This window comes from Amblyomma americanum, chromosome 3 (assembly GCF_052857255.1).
Source record: "Amblyomma americanum isolate KBUSLIRL-KWMA chromosome 3, ASM5285725v1, whole genome shotgun sequence".
In the NCBI taxonomy this organism is placed as follows: Eukaryota; Metazoa; Arthropoda; class Arachnida; order Ixodida; family Ixodidae; genus Amblyomma; species Amblyomma americanum.
This window is the reverse complement of record NC_135499.1, coordinates 140,149,207-140,167,062: the sequence shown is the minus strand read 5'-3', so window position 1 is coordinate 140,167,062 and position 17,856 is coordinate 140,149,207. Positions and strand designations below refer to the sequence as shown.

Genomic DNA, 17,856 nt, shown 5'->3' with positions numbered 1-17,856 from the left:
ATAGACACAGGGGAGTTTAGGACAAGCACGTCCTTGGGCCCCTGCACGGCCCCACTGCACTCAAACGTTCATGTCCCGGAGGCTCATAACGCTGGCAGCCCGACCTGTGGCGATAGCTTGCTTGGCCGGGTCCTCGGAGCGCAGTAGGGTCTCCCAAGTGGTAAGGTTCTCCAGGCCCCGCGGGGGAGGATCCGCAGGGCAAAGGAAAAGGATACTATCGAGAGTGGCTGTGGAGTGGTGGCAGAGGGAACAGGAGGAGTTTGTGTGGACTTGGTGATAGCGCGAGAGTATATAAGGGGAGGGTAAGGTGCGTGTTTGGAGCCGCCTCCAAAGTGTCGGGTGATAATTGTCGAGGGAGGGACGGGGTGGGGGGTAGAGCTGACGCTCGGCTTTGCAGGCCTGCGTCAGTTTACTGAATGAATGCATGCGCTCCCGTGAGAACCCTATAGATCGGAGGCCGCCGGTGTCCTGTTGAGAGAACCTCGGGCTAAAGCGTTGGCAGCCTCGTTTCCGGGATTCCCGGAGTGGGCAGGCACCCATATGAGCTCCATGTGGCGGGGCGGCTGTGTGGCGATGGAGTTCAGTATGCGAAATGCAGGGACGTGAACTCTCCCGGACCACCGCTTCACCGGAGCGGTCGCTCGCTCTACCAAATGAGCTAACCGGGACGGCTAGCCGTCTCAGCGGAGGTCCCGGGTTCGAGCCCCAGACCCGGACGAACTTTCCTTTAACTGCGATGTCTTTTGCAAAAGTAGCGTGTGTACTATAGGCGTCCAGTCGAGACGTCACAGCCAGTGCACACCGCACACAGCGGGCTTCTTGCTGCGAGACGCTCTCCCAATGATGCCAGGAACAAGCGGCGACAAACCAGCGTATCACGCCCACGCGACTGCCTTTACCGGGAACCGCCAACGGACGGGTGTCGCTCGGATCGCGCCTGGTAGCGCTAAGGGCCACCAAACAAAGGGGAGGAGGAGGAGGCCGCCGGTGACGGAAGGAGAAAAGATATAACAGGAAGAAACGAATAAAGAGGAGAAGGAGGGGGCGGTGCACAATCGGAAAAGACAGAAGGAACCGCTCTCCCGGAGGTCCGTCGCTGCTGCGCAGGCACAGCAGCAGGAGCAACAACAAGAGGTGCGTGCACCTCTACTCGGAAAGAAGTTGGAGGGAGGGGGGTGCTTCTTGGAGGCCGGGGGGCGGCAGCAAGCAGCAGCAACTGGAGCACACCACGCCGCGACTCGGAACCAGCACAACGACGTGGCACTCACTACACACCACTGTGGCCGCGCGCAGTAGTAGCACGTGCAAGCAGTCAGTGCGCGGGGCCCGACAGGCAGCCCCTCGTCGCCGTACTGCATCCCCGCGCCAAGGCGAGCACACGAGGTGGCCGGGTTCACTCGCCTGTGGGGGCTTAGACAGTAACATAACACGCGCACACTGAACGCGGCGGCGCCAGTCACGTCCAAGTACCGCGCTGCCAGAGCAACCCGGTCCAAAGAAGGGCGCGAGCTCTCTCTCCCCACGGAGCGTGCGCGGCCAAGCGTCGCGGCTGAACTCCTTCCGCAGTTCGCGGGCTCCCTCCCATTCAAACGAGCGCGCACTCCCTAGAGCGCGCTAAATCTAAGCGGGAATACGGACGCCGACGACTGGCGCTGGCTGTGGCAGACACGGCGTAGCATGCTCAGTGCGCCTTCTAAAGCTTACGCGGTGACGCGAACGTCCGGCAGCTAGGCAACGCGTTTTATCGTACGGCCAGTGAGGACTCTTTATTGACGTCAAGAAAAAAAAAAAGAAAACCCGCGCAAAGGGGTTAAGGTGAGATTCGCGAACATCTGCCGGTTGAAATTCGCCGGCGAAGAGCAAGGAGAAAGCGCGAGAGGCGATTCCTTTGATTAGAACGTGAGAACACCGCGGGGGCGGAGCTGATAACGGTAAGCGGCAGAAAATAAGAACAAAGAAACCACTCCGCGCCAGGTGCGAGGCTAATAAAACCCACACGGCCCCAGCGAGAGCCGCAGGAAAGCGTATCAATACCGGGCGGTGAATAACCGAAGCAGAATCGGCAGTGGCGGCGGCGCCCGGGGAGCACAAGCGCGCCCGCGATGGGGGGAAGATGCCTGCGAACGACAAGCGGAGGCGTGATTCCGAACGCGGCCGAAGCAGAAAAACACCGCCCGCTGCGCGCGCTCGGACCACGACCGGCTTGACTCGGACCACGGAAAAGAAAAAAAAAAGGCGCAGTAGGAGGAGAAAGCCTTTTTGGTGCGGGCGAGATTTATGCGGGCCGATATACAGGAAACGGGCGGAAGGGTGGTGGTGGGGGAGTGACGGCAGCGGGAAGAGTCCAGAACATGGCCTCGCGCGTGGGCCGGCCGTGGAAGAAGGGAAACGGACGACCGGCGCTCCGAAGCAGAAGCGAGAAGAGAACCGACTACGATGACGACGAAACAATGGCTACCTGCCACGAGCAAAGTGGGTCACGGCACAGAAGCCTCGCCCGCTTCGAAGCGGCGGCACCGCGGCAGAGGCGAAGGCGGTGGAGGGCAGGAGGAGGAGGAGGAAGAAAGAAAGAAAAAAGCACACAAGCGACGAGAGAAAAGGTTGCTAGCTTCCGAAACAAACGGTGCGCGCGCGAGAGCAGCGCGGAATGTTTCGCAAGGCGCTGCTGCCTCTTCCTTCTCTCCCCCTTTCCTCGGCCGCCGCCCATTGCTCCGCACGCGCTCAGAGAAGGGAGAGCCGAACCGCGGATAAATCTGGATGATGGACGCCGCGGATGCGTGATGAACACAGGGGACTCTCTCCTACCGTACAGCGCCGGAGCTGCTCGTGGCAGCCAGAAAGCCGCCATTGGAGGGTCGAACTGCGGCCTATACACATAATAGGCTCGCCGACCAGACAATGGGCGGCTGACTGACTGCTCGCGCGCCTCGGGTGCGGCGGCAGGTGGTGGAGTCAAAATGACGTCTCTATTATCGAGCAGCTCCACGAAAGGGCAGCGGGCTAAAAAGAGAAGAAACGAGGGAGGGGCACGAAACGACGCGATGGGTACACAGAATTCCCTTCCCATTCGCACAACACGCGATTCCGCAGCTAGAACCCGAGTGTCAATGCGAAGAGGGCGCGGGAGGAAGGGGGGAGGGTCTCTAGCGGTTACCGACGCGCAAGCGGTTCGAAGTGCCCAAAACGCACCACTGAAGAGGACAGGGACAAAAATGCCGCGCGCTTCCTGATAGCAGTGGGCGTGTCCTCTCATGCGCTCGACAAAGCCTCGGGTATAACGGTGGCGTGACAGCGGGACAGTTTTTCTCAGTAGGGGTGAAGCAGACTGACGACCGCTCTGGGGGACATGCTCGCTCAACTTTTCTCTCCGACGCACCGCTGACGAACCGGAGTGACGAACAGTCTTGCACTATAAACAAATTAATAAAAACGCCTCGGCCGACTGTTGAGAGAGAGAGCTCAACCCCCCCCCCCCCCCCCCCCCCCCCCTATCGAAGCTGGCTAAGAAACAACGGTGACTAAGAAAGCTCTAACCGACCACCGTTTGTAACCGCCGTATCCATCATCGCTTTCGAGAGGCTCTCCGAACTCGCCCTGAGGGGCTTGGCCCAAGCGGGCGCTCCAGTCGTAAAACCGATCGGCATCGTAAAGCGGAAGCGCTTTGTTTTATTTTTCGAAAAACGATCTCTTCGCGAGACAATCTGTTGCGGGCCCGCGCCAATTCTGCGGTACATACAACGGGGACGACGGCCCGCACTACCTTTACACACTCGGTAAAAGCCTGCGGACGGATGCCGCGACTCGAGCAGAACAAGCACCGGTTCACGACAGGAGAGCGTCGCTAAATCGTTCCACGAGCCAGCTCAGCGAAATCAGTGATCGCTCGGCGCGAACCGCGCCTAACAGCCTGACCGAGGCGCAGCACACGCGATGCACAGGAGCGCCCAAATCCATATCATGGTCCAGAACGTTACGCGCCGCGCCTCTCGCGGGTGGAGTTGAGAGGCCATTGCTAGTCGCACTCGGAGGAATTCCTGAGCGCGCCGCGTTCAGGAAGAAGCACGAGCACTTGACCCCTTTCCTTGCCTTCTCGAAAAATGTCCCGTCCAGACTAAAAATGGGCGCAGGGATCTCGGAGACGCGAGTTTGCCCAGCGACAAACTGCAAGGACAGCACAGTTACATCTGCACACACTCGGTGAAAAGTCTTCAGGCCACAGGGCGCAGTTGGGGCCGTCTTTTAAGCGGTCAAAGGGGCACCCAAACTTCCGACCAAATCGCCGGAGTGGTAGGGAGGAAAATGCGACGCCCGCCAATCCCGACTTTACAAGCTTTGAGGGGTGTGTACCGCAAGTACCCGAAAGATAGCGCTCATAGTGCAGTCCCTGTAGTCCAAAGGCTTCTGGCCGACGAGGCTGTACTGCATGCTCACTCCGACGGTATCCTCTTGCAAGCGTAACGTTTGCAACACATCTCGCGCCTCTTCCTACCTACCAGTGGCAACACGTTAGCGGAAAGGAAAGGCTCTGCCGCCCCCCTTTCCGAGTGGTAGCGCTGGAAGAAGGCAAAGGGTGCGTCGGGCGTCACGGGACTACCGTCGCCGGCAGCAGCCGTCAGGGCGCTTATCTGGGGACGGTGGTTTCACCGGCCAGCGCCGCGGTCGCTCTCTAACCTTATCGTTCGAGAGCGCTCATGTCGTCGGGAGAAAAGAAAGGGGAGGTCTTTATCGGCTGCTCGCTCCGCTCCTGGGCGCGAGCCAGCCGCCGACGAAGTAAGTGTCCAGGAGGGGAGGGGGGGGCTGCACGCGGAAACTAGCGCGCTTGCTACACGAGAGCAGGGGCGCGATTACGGATCAGTCTCAAAAAACTGTCTCAATATTGAGACAGTGACGTCAAAATGACGACACCGAGAAATGCCGACCGCCGAATCGGCCAATGCGGAGCAAGGAGGCGGTGGGCTCCGCCCCGAAACCACTAATCGCACGACAAGGGACCGTAGACTAATGTTTTGCAGTAAAAACGCAGTGAATAAAAACGAGTAATGTTTTATTTTGCTAAGTAACTGTATTTCAAACCCAACAGCACCAAGCAAAAAAAGCAGTGTTTTCATTTTTGCAATTAAGTTTGCTGTTCAGTCACTTTTTTTGCCGCGAAGGTGTGCTGTCAGCGGTATAGCGTGAACATGTTAGTCTGAAAATGAACAAAAACGCAATGAAGAAAACAAGCAACGTTTTATTTTGGTAGTAAACTGTGTTGCAATCTCAACAACACGAGAGAAAATTAGAAGCATTCTCAGTTTTGCAATGAAATTTGCTGCAGGTTAACTTCTTTTGCCATGAGGGCGCGCTGGCAGTGGTATCGCGTGAACATGGCGGCGTGCAAGAAAACAGCTGATTCCACGGCTAGTTCCCGATTTTTCGCGTGTCGTCTAAAATCAAGGCACTTTGCGGATGTCTGAGGTGTGCAGAAAAATCTGATTGAAGGCAGTGAATGCTACGGGCCTGCCGAGATCAACTTACAAGCAGCGCTCGGCTCGAAAATCGACGAAGACAACTTTAGTCTGTGTTCTCGGTCGGCGCCTATCGATCGCCGAGTGACGTGTGGTTCTGTTTATTTTCTTTAGAAAATACCAGAAAACCATGAATCATCACATAGAAGCAACTGCCGACAGACAGGTGCAGCTGCTGATAGCTTGCAATCTCGGTGCGGGAAATGAGAGCCGACACGGCCTGCCTCTGTGGCAGCACTCTTCTGCCTCGTAACCAAGTGTTGCCGCCCACATCGGGCTAAGCACTTGATGTTTCGTTTGTATTTTTGTAGCTCCGTTCGGTTTATGTTCAGTTGTTGCCGTAGTTTCTTTTTTTTTCCTGTGCAAGATGCAGAAATTGTGATGCTTATGCTCCACTTTGTTTAGAGAGAAAGGAAGCACTTGACTTGATAACTTTGCTATTGTCACCGAGGAGAGAACGAGCTTGTTCCATTAACGTTATTTACTGATCATGTAGTAGATCCAGGGTCAACCTGGAAAGAAGTAGTTTGCTTGTATAGAGGCTAATTGCAACTGGGCAGAAAGTTGAGCAAGTTTGTTCATGTTTGCTGGTACACAGCGCTTGAATTGCATATGATCCAGGGCAGTGAGGTAGGTAGGACAGGGCAGTGGTGTGTAATATTGTATTTTGCTCAGCAGGCGGAGTGATGTTGGCATAACTGGGTTTGGTGAGGGCAGTGTTTGAAGGGCTTTAAATACTTTGCATAGCTTGTAACATGCACTTCCTTTCAGGTCGGAAGACCACTTGTTTTTTTTTCTTTAATTATGGTCCATCATATCTGAGACACCCTGTATACAAGCCACTCCAGTTTGAAAGGGAACAGCCAGTTGAAAATGACTAGGACATTAAATACCTAGGCGAAAAGTAGCTTGACAGCAGTTGCACTTATCACACATATTATATGATAGCACAAGGAGCTTGTCCGGCCATTCGGCATTGTCACCGTCTCGTGTCATCATGGACAAGACTTCATAGCCCTGTGTTACGCAAACCAAGCTAGGTGTCAGTTATGGGGCAATAACTGAGTGCTCAAAATTTCCCACAATGGAGCTGCCTGTATATTCTTAGAGCTGTAGAGCATTTCCAGTAACGGTGTTGCATGATTTGTGATTGTAAACTAACCTCTAATCACACACCATCTCCTTGATGATGTGTCTGTGATGTTTACACATCTTTGTCTATCAGTGAATATGTTCTAGTCATTCAGCAGTCATTGTAGCCACTGCACCTTACAATCTTTATTATGCATTGTTGTACAGCGGTTTCCTTGCAGTAGGTACAGCTTTTAGCACAGAGCGAAACCCCTAGCCACACACCATTACGCTAAAAGCTTAGCTTTGGTATTTACACTACTTATATGTGCCAAAATGTTTTGTAGTCCGGAAAATGCATCATGTACACTGTACTATGCCATATTTATTGTACAGGTAGCCTCTGTATGAAAGAAAACATGCACTTTGAACTCAATTTTTCAGATTTTTTTTTTCTTAACTGCACTCAGAAATGCCATACGGTAATTGTACATCAAGGTAAAGTATGCTTGTATGTACACTGCCTTTTCTGCAATAGAAACACTCGTGTCAAATGCTGTGCCTAAAAAAATAAACGCGCTTACTGAATGCATGATGCAATAAAAAACAGCTTTTTGATTCCAACAAGCATCACAAATATTTCATGCCTTATTCCAGCACTACATGTTTGGTTCATGCATGTTCGTCACACAGGTAATGACCACAGGCACTCCACCAAGCTGGAAGGAGACAGCAGAGAAGGGGCAGGTGGGCTGACATAAGCATTGACAAAAGAGATTTCAAAATGATGCTTTTCAGAAATTGGGCGAGCTGCTTCAACACCTTTTCCGTCTTCAGGAAGAGACTGTGCAACACGCTGCTGAGGGACTGGAAGATATACTAGCAAACACACTGAAAATGAGGTGGCAGCCGGTGGGGGCACTTGTTTGTCACTGCTGGCTTCTCGCTGCACACAGGTTGGCCAAGGGCACAACCACATCACACAATTGCTCACACACTTGCAGATGTGTGTTGTGCAATGACACAAGGAAATGACAGTGGCAACAGGGGAAGAGTGCCTGATATGACTCTCTATGCCAGCATGGTGAGTCGTCTCTGGACGCTAGATTTTCCATCGCAACTGCCGCTGCACCATCCCTCGGTACGCCTTCCTCTGGAGACGGGTCGTCCTAGAGAGGCCAAAAGTACAGCACCGTATGCTCTTCTCAGGAGGCAGGTGAGGAGGGATCCTGTCTGTACGAGGCAGCCACCATTTAGAGGTGGCCCGTTGTTATCTGGGTCAGAGGTAGTGTCGCCTGCACCCTCTGCTGATATGGGCACATCCAAACAGAGGCTGTGAAGTGCAGCACGTGCGGTGATGATGCGCACTGTCCACTTCCACTGGCACTGGTGCATCCGGTGTCCTTGAAAGCAACGGAAGCAGCTCTTCGGCACACCAATACAGCGCTCAGCCACAAATTGTGTGAAAGCATGTGGCGTGTTGTACAGGCCTTCTGCTGAGTCAGGTCTGTGATTCCACGCAACTGGTGCAGGCAGCCATGGCTCCAGTGGGTAGACATAGTTTCCTGCATAACAAAAAATGATGCAGCTAAGCATGTCCTTTCTCAGTGATCTCAACAGCATTACAGGACACTCTGCTATACAGTAGAAAACTCACGCCAAGTAGCCCACATCCAGGCTTTGCTGAATATGACATTCAAGAGCATACATACATGCAGGATTTAGATGTATAAGTGAGCACTACTGTAAGGTCAGTCTTTTACCACCATATTCATATAAATGATGCGCTATGATTGCCTACAAAACACAAGCGCTGTCAGGTGCATTTTGCTTTGGTTTCTTCAACAGGAAAGGCTATGCATTTCAACAATGTAATATGTGTCCTGTGTTTCTGCTGCAATTATATTTAACAAAAGGAAAGGGTGGCAATACACTGTATCATACTGTAAAGTGTCTGCATTTGTGTAACTGTCCAGACTTATTCTTGTAGCTTTAGCAGATCCGGCCAAATGCATAGTGCTGGAGCTCAATAGATGTGACTGAGTTCGCCCGACGGGTGACACGGCTATTTTACTGCTTACCCAGAAAAAAAAAATTACCGTCGTCCAGCAGGCCTTCCTCCGCCTCGGAATGCCGCCAGACAAACGCGTCGCGGAAGGATCCGGGTCAGCGCTAGTCCACGGCCAGGATGCACATGTTCGCGCCACAGATCTGAGAAAAAACAAGCACAGCCCGTACTCACTCTCGCTGCCGAGGCCGGCACTTGTAGCTCATGCAATTGTAGCACTTGAACTCATGCGGTCAAAAACAGTGGCCGAGGTATACTCACTATTACGTCCGCAGCGTAGAACCGCTTGCGGCTCGTTCGCAGCACTGCCCCCAGACTCCTTAATAGTGATGAGTGCCCAATCGACACACCCGACGACGCCGGAGATGCTGCCGCGGCGAACGTTTAGGCAAAGGACGCCCTCCTTCGCCGCCGCCTTCTCCTCGGGTCTCCTCGGAAAGCGAACACCCCCCTTCTGTTACCCAACGTTGACATTGGTCTCCGCTGCCCGCCGCAAAGGCTTGTTCACAGTCGGTTGGGCTGCGCCGACGTTTTCTTCATATCCAAGGGCGCCTTGAAACCCACCGGAGGCGAAGAAGCGCAGCGCGCACAGCACCTGCCGCTCCACTGACAGCGCACTAACTCGCGCACTTCCCAGTTCAACGGCGAGTTCGTCGCACAGACACTGCGCAGTCTCCTCGAAATAACTCTCCCGCGCGTCAAAGTCGTCTTCATGCACCCTCCGACACCGTTGCTCGCGCGGTCACCCGCGTATACGACGATGTAAACAGCCGCCATTTTCTGTCTCAAACGTGTTGATACTACTTTTTCCAGTCTCAAAAAATCGTCTCAATCTGCTCGCATAATTAGATGGCCAACGTCACCACTTCTGCGCCATTTACGACGTCAGTCAGTGACGAAAAAAATCAAAATGGCCGCCGACCAATAGGAGAGAGCCAAATGATATACTTTTTGAGACAATTTCGATTGAGACTGATCCGTAATCGCGCCCCAGGAATTGCGGCACTCGCGTCCGATCGCATCGGACCACGTCGTCGGGCTGTTCGCACGATTTCTCGGCGGCCGCTACGGAGATAAGGTTTCGGGCGAGCGCGCCGATGCGACGACAGGCTGCGCCTACGGAGAAAGATCGCCGCGGCTCATAGAGAGAGGGAGGGAGAGCCGCCGGCAGGACGCTATGACACCAGCAGAGGAGACCCCGCCAGGTCCGTTTCCGCACGGCGCGGTTCCACACGGTAGGCGAGACAGATACTGCTCCCTTTGCTCTCCTTATCAACACCCAACCTTTACCCACGCATGGTCGTCCAAGATGGAAGCCGCCCCAAATTCAGTGCAGGTCATCCGCGCGGAGGCTAGCGCGCGGACTTCAATCATTAGCGACAACGCAGAGGTTCACCGAGTTCACGGTGGAAGAATACGAACCAAGGCGCACGCCCCTGACTTGAAGCCGCGAGTCCCCCAGCAATGCCATTTGATATATACACATATACGCAGGAAGTTTTTTTAAATAAATTTTTTTAAAACCTCAATGTTCTACACACTCCGCAGCCTTTGCTTTTCTCTTCGGCGAGGGTACTTCTCCAATCGGCTCGGAACGGATGGGAGGCGGCGATAAGGCCCTCCACAGGAGCCCAGAAAGCGACGCAGCTCCTCGAGCACGTGGCGGCCCCCGCCGGAGAACTCGACCCCCGCTTAAGCTGAGCACGCAACTATGTCGACGTCGGGACCGTTGCCCGCTCCTCGCAGATACACCTCCGCCGATACTGCCTGCTGTCCATCTCGGCCGAACACAGCGTGCCAAGAGAGCAAGGGAGGTGGTGACCTAGACACTACCTGCTGCTCCCGCGTCTCAGCGCTGCGGCATTGGTACACATCATCTCCGCATTGGAGCGGAAACTTGCAGTCTGTGCCTAAAGTAACCAGGCTGTATGCTGGCTAGAAGGGGCTGTATGGTTTGCTTCCCGATGGTGTACTGGAGCGCCCCTCAAACTCAATCTCTGTATGGTAAGGATAAGCTTTGCCCTCGTGTTTCAAAGAGCTTTCCATCTCAGGGAAGCCGCAAGGACTCCACTACAGTCGAACCTCGTTTTAACGAAACGGTTTATAACGAAGCAATGGATACAACGAAGGAATGATGATTCCCATTGGAAGCTAGGTCAACACCGGCTATAACGAAGCTACGGCTATAACGAAGTAATCGCCGGGCCCCTTCAACTTCGTTATAACGAGGCGCAACGGTAATATTTTGGAGCATGTAGAACATTGCGGTTAACTAACTGCGGTAGGATTGGCGTTCGACCGCTATGTGCAAGTTGGCCGCGTTTAAATGGAGGCGAAAGAAATTAATCAGGAGCCTTCCGCTAAGAACAAAGCGGCTAATTCTCCTCAAAGGAGGCTCTCCAGCCAATGGCGTCGACCGACTTTCGTGACGCCGCGGTTAATCCGATTAAGCCGTAGTTATCCCCTTTCATCTGCCACGCTCTGCGATGTCACGCTAGAATGCCCAAAGGGATCGGTCAAGGGAGAAATGGGGAGAAGCGGTCGACGCCATTGGCTGCAGGGGCTTCTTTGAGGGGCATCTGACCCTTAGTTCTTGAGTTGCATCCGCCTATAGCAAACAAGGTCGTATTGGCACGCCAAAACCCATAAACTCAGCAACACGTATGTCGGGGGACTCGATCCCGGGGCTTTAGCGAACATAAGCTGACCACTAAGGCTTTTTCCGAACGCAGTACTTTCGGCCTAAATGAAGTTAGCAGAGCCACGAAGTTTCTTTCTTTTTAGTACAAAAGGAACGGGACAGGATAGGAATTGCAAGCGCAAATATGGCTGCTACAAGTGGTCCGCCAGAAAGAAAAAACGACGCACAAGTAAAATTAGGCCCAAACAGGCGCGTTTCAGCAAAACGTTCTGCATGAAACGAGGGCGCGAAGACCATCTGCAATTTCCAACCTCGCATCACGACCCACGCAGCTGCTCGGCGATGAAAAAGCCTTTCATATCTCCACTTGTTTAGAGGGCGCAATTATTTCCCGACCTGTTGGTTTTTTTCATGCCACTCCAAATGCGCACGTTGTCTCTGCAAAACCCGCATCGACAACAATAATTGCAAACAAGAAAACGTCTTCCGAAGTGGCGGACTTCCGGACAACTTCAGTTGGGGGCCATCCCGAATGCAAACAGATCCAAGTGATATTTCGTTCACGCAAAAAAAAAAAGGGGGGGGGGGGGGTGGACTATGGTTCTTCAACTGACCGTCTTGGGAGATTTCAACCGGAAGCTGGGGAAAGGACGCGCGCTCCGAAGAGAGCTTTGATAGCACCATAAATACTATTCGACGATAGACTGCCCTAATTTTCTACCATAAGCTGTCGTCATTCCTCAGTCTGACGAGCTTCCAACGGCATCAGCACATTATTTCCTCCATTGTTTACACATACACCGGAAATAACATAATCGACCGCCATTTTTCCACTGCGAATGTTACCACGTTGTCTTATAGTGTTGGTGCGGTTCTGCCCACCGAATGCGGGAGGACGACTGCGAAGTGTGTTCTTCGGCAAGCAAGGTTCCCGCCTTAGCACTTGACGCTCACAGTGGAGACGCCAATGGCGCTACCTTTTTAAACACGTGACCATTATAGCATGACGGCCAAGGGCAGCGGAGGTAGAGCATCCAGGGGAAACCCCTTCTCATTCGGGAGTACTACACGGAGACACAAACTTTGTTCGGACTTCTGACACATGACTGCCCCGTAGCAGCGACAGGGTCGGGGCGGAGGCAGTGAGCGCGACGGCGCCATTGGCACGCCGCTGCGTGCGGGAGAAAAGGCCACGTGCTCTCGATCGCCCACGGAGGAGGCGTGACCTTAGGCCTAACGCGCGCGCACGCATCAACGCCCGGGTCGCGTGCGCGCGCGACGCGGAAGAAGCTGCGCGGACACTGCTGCACACGCTTTCGCCAGCACAGCGCAGATGCGCACGAGTCCCCACGCGACGAGGGCGAAAAAAAAAAAAAAGCCTTATTGCGCAAGCTTATGCGCCCTGAAACCGGCGCAGCTTTTTTTTCTGTCGTTTTTTTTTTCTCTGCAGGCGGCCGAACACGACCGCGGAAGTCGTGTCGCCGTGATGTGGGAGCGCGAGCGTCTAAAAAGATGATCACCGGGGTCCGTTTTAAAACACGTTTGTTGACCACTGAAACGAACCTCGGCGGAGAGACCATGAGATGAGAGAAAGAAAAAAAATTATTCCTGACAGCGCGAAACGAAACAACACTGGGGGGACCAAAACTTCTGGGAAAGCCCCTCCGCGGAAGCAATGCTACCTTCCATAATGCGAGCCACGTCGGCTGTTTCCCGGCTTCAGAAGTTGATTGGGAAGAAAGACAAGGTGCGAGACCCTACTCTGAAGAAAAAAACAAAATGGAAGCGACATCAGTCATACAGGGACAGCAGAACAATGAGGCCACCATGCTATAAACTGGTCGCGAAGTAATAAAGGCTTCCTACAAGAAATACGCAGTAGTTGCGGAAGATGGCAGCCGAGAAAAGGTTAAAAAAAAAAACACTCAACAAGGGGACATGGAGGTAGGTGGCCATGCCGTTCAATGCGCGCCGGCCGTAGCCAGAGGCGGCGGAGGTAGAGGGGGGAACGACGACACAGCGCGGCGGAGACAGCCAAGGTCGGGGAACACGTGTCCGGGAGGCGCCAGGGAGTCTGGGGCCGCGGCAGGATGGCCCCCCCCCCTCAACGAAGGAGAGAGCGCGCGCGCGCTAGCACGTGAATCGCGGCACACGTTGGGCAAGTGCGCAAGTGCGACGCACCGATGCAGCCGCTGGCATTTACGTCGGCAACGCGTCAGCAGCAGGAGGGGAGATACCCCCCGAGCCACGGCCTTTGTGACCTGCGAGGAACGAGAGCTTTTTTTTCTTCCTCCGCGGCTGGCCAACCTACGCATCGCGCTCTTTTTTTTAACATTGTTTTTTTTTCTCGTTCGCGCACAGCGCAGCGACGACGTATTCCTTTTGCCCGCGAGCCGGCGGTGATCCCCTTTGGCATTAAATGACCTGTTTTTTTTTTTCACTCCCAAAAGAGGCAGAGGAAAGCGTAACAAGCGAGTGCGCGAGCTGCTCCGCCCATCACTCTCGCGATGAAGTGCGCACTAGCGCGACACAATGGATGGAGCCAAGTGCCCACATGCGAGCAAGCAGACAGCGTGGCGAAACAACAAAGGCTGCGAATGGCGCTGAAGCAGGTGGCGGTGGCCGAAGTCTCCACTGGCGATTAGACTAAACACGTGGAGTCGGGCCGAGGGCGCTAACATATTCTGCGCTGCAAGCCCAGATAGAATTGACGCTCAACGAACGGAAGGGGTGAGAAGAGAAACATGTTGCCAAGAGAAGCGCAGTGATCTGCGCCGCCGCGTGTTAAACTGCGTCGCAAAAGCGGGGGAAGGGCTGCTACAGGCGATGACTCTCAAGCACCGATAGAAGGGTGCGCCGGTAACAAACGCCGAAGAAGCACAGACAGCGCGCGCAGAAGCGTACTACACACAATAGGAGACAGGCCGTCAAGGGCGAAATTAAAAGCGCCGATCAGGCAAACGACGCTACGTGCAGTCTTTGTGCGTGCGCCGTGAACCACGCACACGCCTCCACCGGGGAGAAGGGTGCGCGCGCGCGTAAGCAGGTAACTTATGAGCAAAACAAAGATCGCTGGCCCCCTCCTCCGCGGACGGCGAAAAAAAAGAAAAAAAGTTCGGGCGAAGTCGCGTCCAGCAGCGGTGAGCACGGCTCCCCGAAGGCCACTGGGCGGATGAGAGGGCGGGGGAAGTTCAAGAGACCCCGCGCGCAGTGGGGCTGTTCGGCCTGGCCTCGCTCGAACAACCACCTTTTTTTCCAAGTACGTGTACCACACCAACGAGGCGCGCGCTCCCGCCAGACCCGTTGCCTCGGTTTCGTCGCGGTGGTTGGGAGGAGGCTGCTTCGAGCCGAGCGCGCGGTAGGGGGGTCCACCGCACCCCCCCCCCCCCCCCCCCCCCGCTTCCCGCCGGCCAAGCACGCCCTGACATGCTTCGGAGCAACGAATGCGGCCTGGACGCCTTGCTGCTTCGCGACACAGCCAGATCACTGACGTAGGCAACGCGACAGGCCGCCTTGACGACAGGGCCAGCGGGCGCGCGCGAAACGGCGGCGCCTCTTCATTAACGCGGCCAGATTGCGGGGTCGCTAATCTGCGGACCTTATCGCATCGCTGTTGGCTTTGCGACTTTCTCTCGCGATCACGGGAAGGAGTAGCCCGAGCGGTTTGTGTCGGGCGATAAGGGGCTCATCGCGCCGTTCCGCGGAAGGAAACCAGAGGCCCCGTCGCGCTCTGTCGTCTGCTAAGGAGGAACGCCCCTCTCGCGAGGCGCAGCGCGCCAAGGGTTAGAAACGCGGCCTGAGACGCAGGGCGCCAGCCCCACCCCTCACCGTGCTGCTAGTACGCACTCACAAGCCCCTGCAATGGCTCGTGCGAAGTGGCTGGACGAATAGATGGCCAGCGCGCGAGCTAGCACGGCCAGGCACGGTTCACAGCTGATCGGGAGACAAAGCGGGAAGCAAAAAGAAAAAGAAAGGGGGCCGGTTCTCCGTAGCGGCCTCTCGCTAGCAGACGATGCGCGTACAGTTGCGACTGTTTCCTTACCTGTGTGCGTGCGTAGATGCGCTTTGAGGTGGGAGCTCTTGCCGTAGACTTTGTCGCAGCCTTCGTAACTGCAGATGTGCACTTTCTTGATGGCAGAAGAGGACCCGCGGACGCCGGGTGTGGTCGACGATGCCGCCACGATCGCTTTGTTCGCGGCGCCGCGCACCTTAGGCCTAGCGGTACTCTTGGGCCTCGCGGCAAGCGAATTCACCGGCTCTTGAGGTATCCGCTTCAAGTCCGCTAGTATCCGGGCTATCATGTATATAGGGGTGTCCGTCGGGTGAGATTCCGGCTCGTCAGGCACGCAGTCACTGCCATCCGTCGTGCTCAGGGACACCGGGCTGCGGCGATCGGACTCCGAGTACGGGTCGCGAGGTCGAGCGTTGGACATCGCCACGAGGCATTCTGCAGCGAGACTCACGTCTCTGTCCGGGTCCACCAAAAGACGGACCGCCATGGTAACGCGGGACCGCAGACAGCACGGACGACGTGGACGATTACAGGGGCGCTAACTCCCACGTTGCCACATGAACGCGGGAACAGAGCAGAGATCGCGGCGCACACGCACACCCCTCAGCCGCCAGTTCACATCTGCTACTTTCCCTCGTGGTTTTAGGAGGAGTGGCCAGCGCTCTCCTAGCGGAGGTGACGTATGCTCGAGCCTTGCCTTTCATTGGACGTGGTCTTTAAATTACTTCCGGTTTGTTTGCTTTTTTTTTTTGCATTTTGCGTGTTCTACGAAACGCGGTTACCTGAGCGCGCGGGAGGCAGCGGCGTCTCTCCGCTTCGGCGTGAGCGCGCGCGCGCGGGGACGGGGGCGAAAAAAGAAAATTGTGGATGGTTGCTGATCGTTGCTTGGTGAAAGCATTCGGTAGCGGTGGCGAAAACGAACTGCTAGTGAGCGAGGTACGGCAAGGATTCTGAAGCTTCTCCATATGCGTAGGAATCGTTGCATCCGCGCGAAATAAAAGAAGCAAACGGATACATGGCTGAAGTGTCCGCTGTGAAAATTCGGCCGCGGTTGATGAGAAATCTATACACCCCCTGTTTTATTTTTTCCCCTTCACACGGACCAGCGCTACTACTGCATGCACAGTATCGATTGACTTTTAGTTAAACGATTCGTATTGTTTTTCCAGCACTCACATTTCTTCCCGAATTCCGCTTCTCTGCTTCGTGTTTTATCTTTTTTTTTTTTGCACAGAGTGGTAGAGCTACCTACATCCTAGTTTAGAGGGACACGACCAAAACTCGTGTTTCCAGACATTAGTGCAAGCCGCCTGCGTTTCGGATCGCGCCATTGCACACTTCCCGACAACGCGAACGAGTTTCACTTTCACCGATTATTAAAACCCGAGCGGACGGCCGCAAACGTGCCGGATCGAGGAAAGGGAGAAAGTGCGAATGCCACGGAAATCGTCTCGATCGAGCACGAGCAGCAGTCGGCACATGCATGCTGAGGCCAGAGGAAACGATCGGCAAGCAAGGCCGGCGCGAAGGACCGCGCCTCCCTCAAGGATCGCACGTTGACGCCTCCGGCGCGACAGGGTGTCCCCCCACCGACATCGAAAGAACGCGACACCAATCGCCCGGCTCAACGAACAAGAAACGGAAATGCGACGACTCTGAAAGGCCTAACCTCGGTCTGTGCGCATGGACTGCACTTGTAGGCGCGATCGACCCGTACGCTCGATTTTAACTCGCTTGCAGACGGCAAGTACGAGTGCTCTGTCAGGGTCTGGTCGCTGCACACGTTTATCAGCGAGTTACAGGCAGATGAAGAACCACGGTTCGAGAGTTTTCAAATGTATGATATTGGATTAAGAAGGGACTGTACAAATCACAGTCCACAAAACTGATGTCCATGGTCATACCAAGAGATGTTCAGTTGCTTATGCTGATTAAAAACCACAGGCAGTACAAATAGGTGATACAGTACCTGGATGCTGCTGCTGATCGGAGCACACAGAACGTCCAAATCAGCGTTTCTCACTGCTAGCCACTCTATCCATCACCTTTGAAAGAGGATTAATGGTGATGAACGCACAACATTCATCCCATGCACGCGAGTTTGGAAGGCTGTTCTCCATTTTATGGTGTAGGGGGCTTAACGTCCCAAAGTGACTCACGCTATGAGGGACGCCGTAGTAGAGGGCTCTGGAATCGACCACCTGGGCTTCTTTAATGTGTGCTGACATCAAACAGTACACGGGCCTCTAGAATTTCGCCTCCATTGAAATTTGACCGCAGCGGCCAGGATCGAACCTGCATCTTTCGAGTCGGCAGCCGAGTGCCGTAACCACTGAGCCACTGCGGCAGCTCTGTGCTCAGTTTTGATGTTGTGCTTTTATTCAGGCGACCCACTACCTTCATTCAGATGTGGAGGGCAGTGAAAGAATTAGAGGCCCACAAGCAAGACATCAGGATTTGTTAGAACTATAACAAACTGCACATCTCCAACCGCAGCCGTAGCCTCGTGGTAGAGCACCCGCCTCGGCTTCGGAAGGTGGTGGGCTCGACTCCTGCT

The 17,856-nt window shown here is 54.6% G+C and overlaps 1 protein-coding gene across 1 annotated transcript in view; it reads right to left on the bottom strand.

The window, feature by feature from the left end:
- LOC144125023 (uncharacterized) overlaps window positions 1-15,952 on the bottom strand; it is a 38,733-nt gene extending 22,781 nt beyond the window's left edge. Inside the window, exon 1 of the mRNA XM_077658050.1 lies at window positions 15,330-15,952. Within this exon, the coding sequence (XP_077514176.1) occupies window positions 15,330-15,786 (457 nt within the window). The 5' untranslated portion in view covers window positions 15,787-15,952. The remainder of the gene's footprint in view (window positions 1-15,329) is intronic.
- Window positions 15,953-17,856: the final 1,904 nt, after the last annotated feature.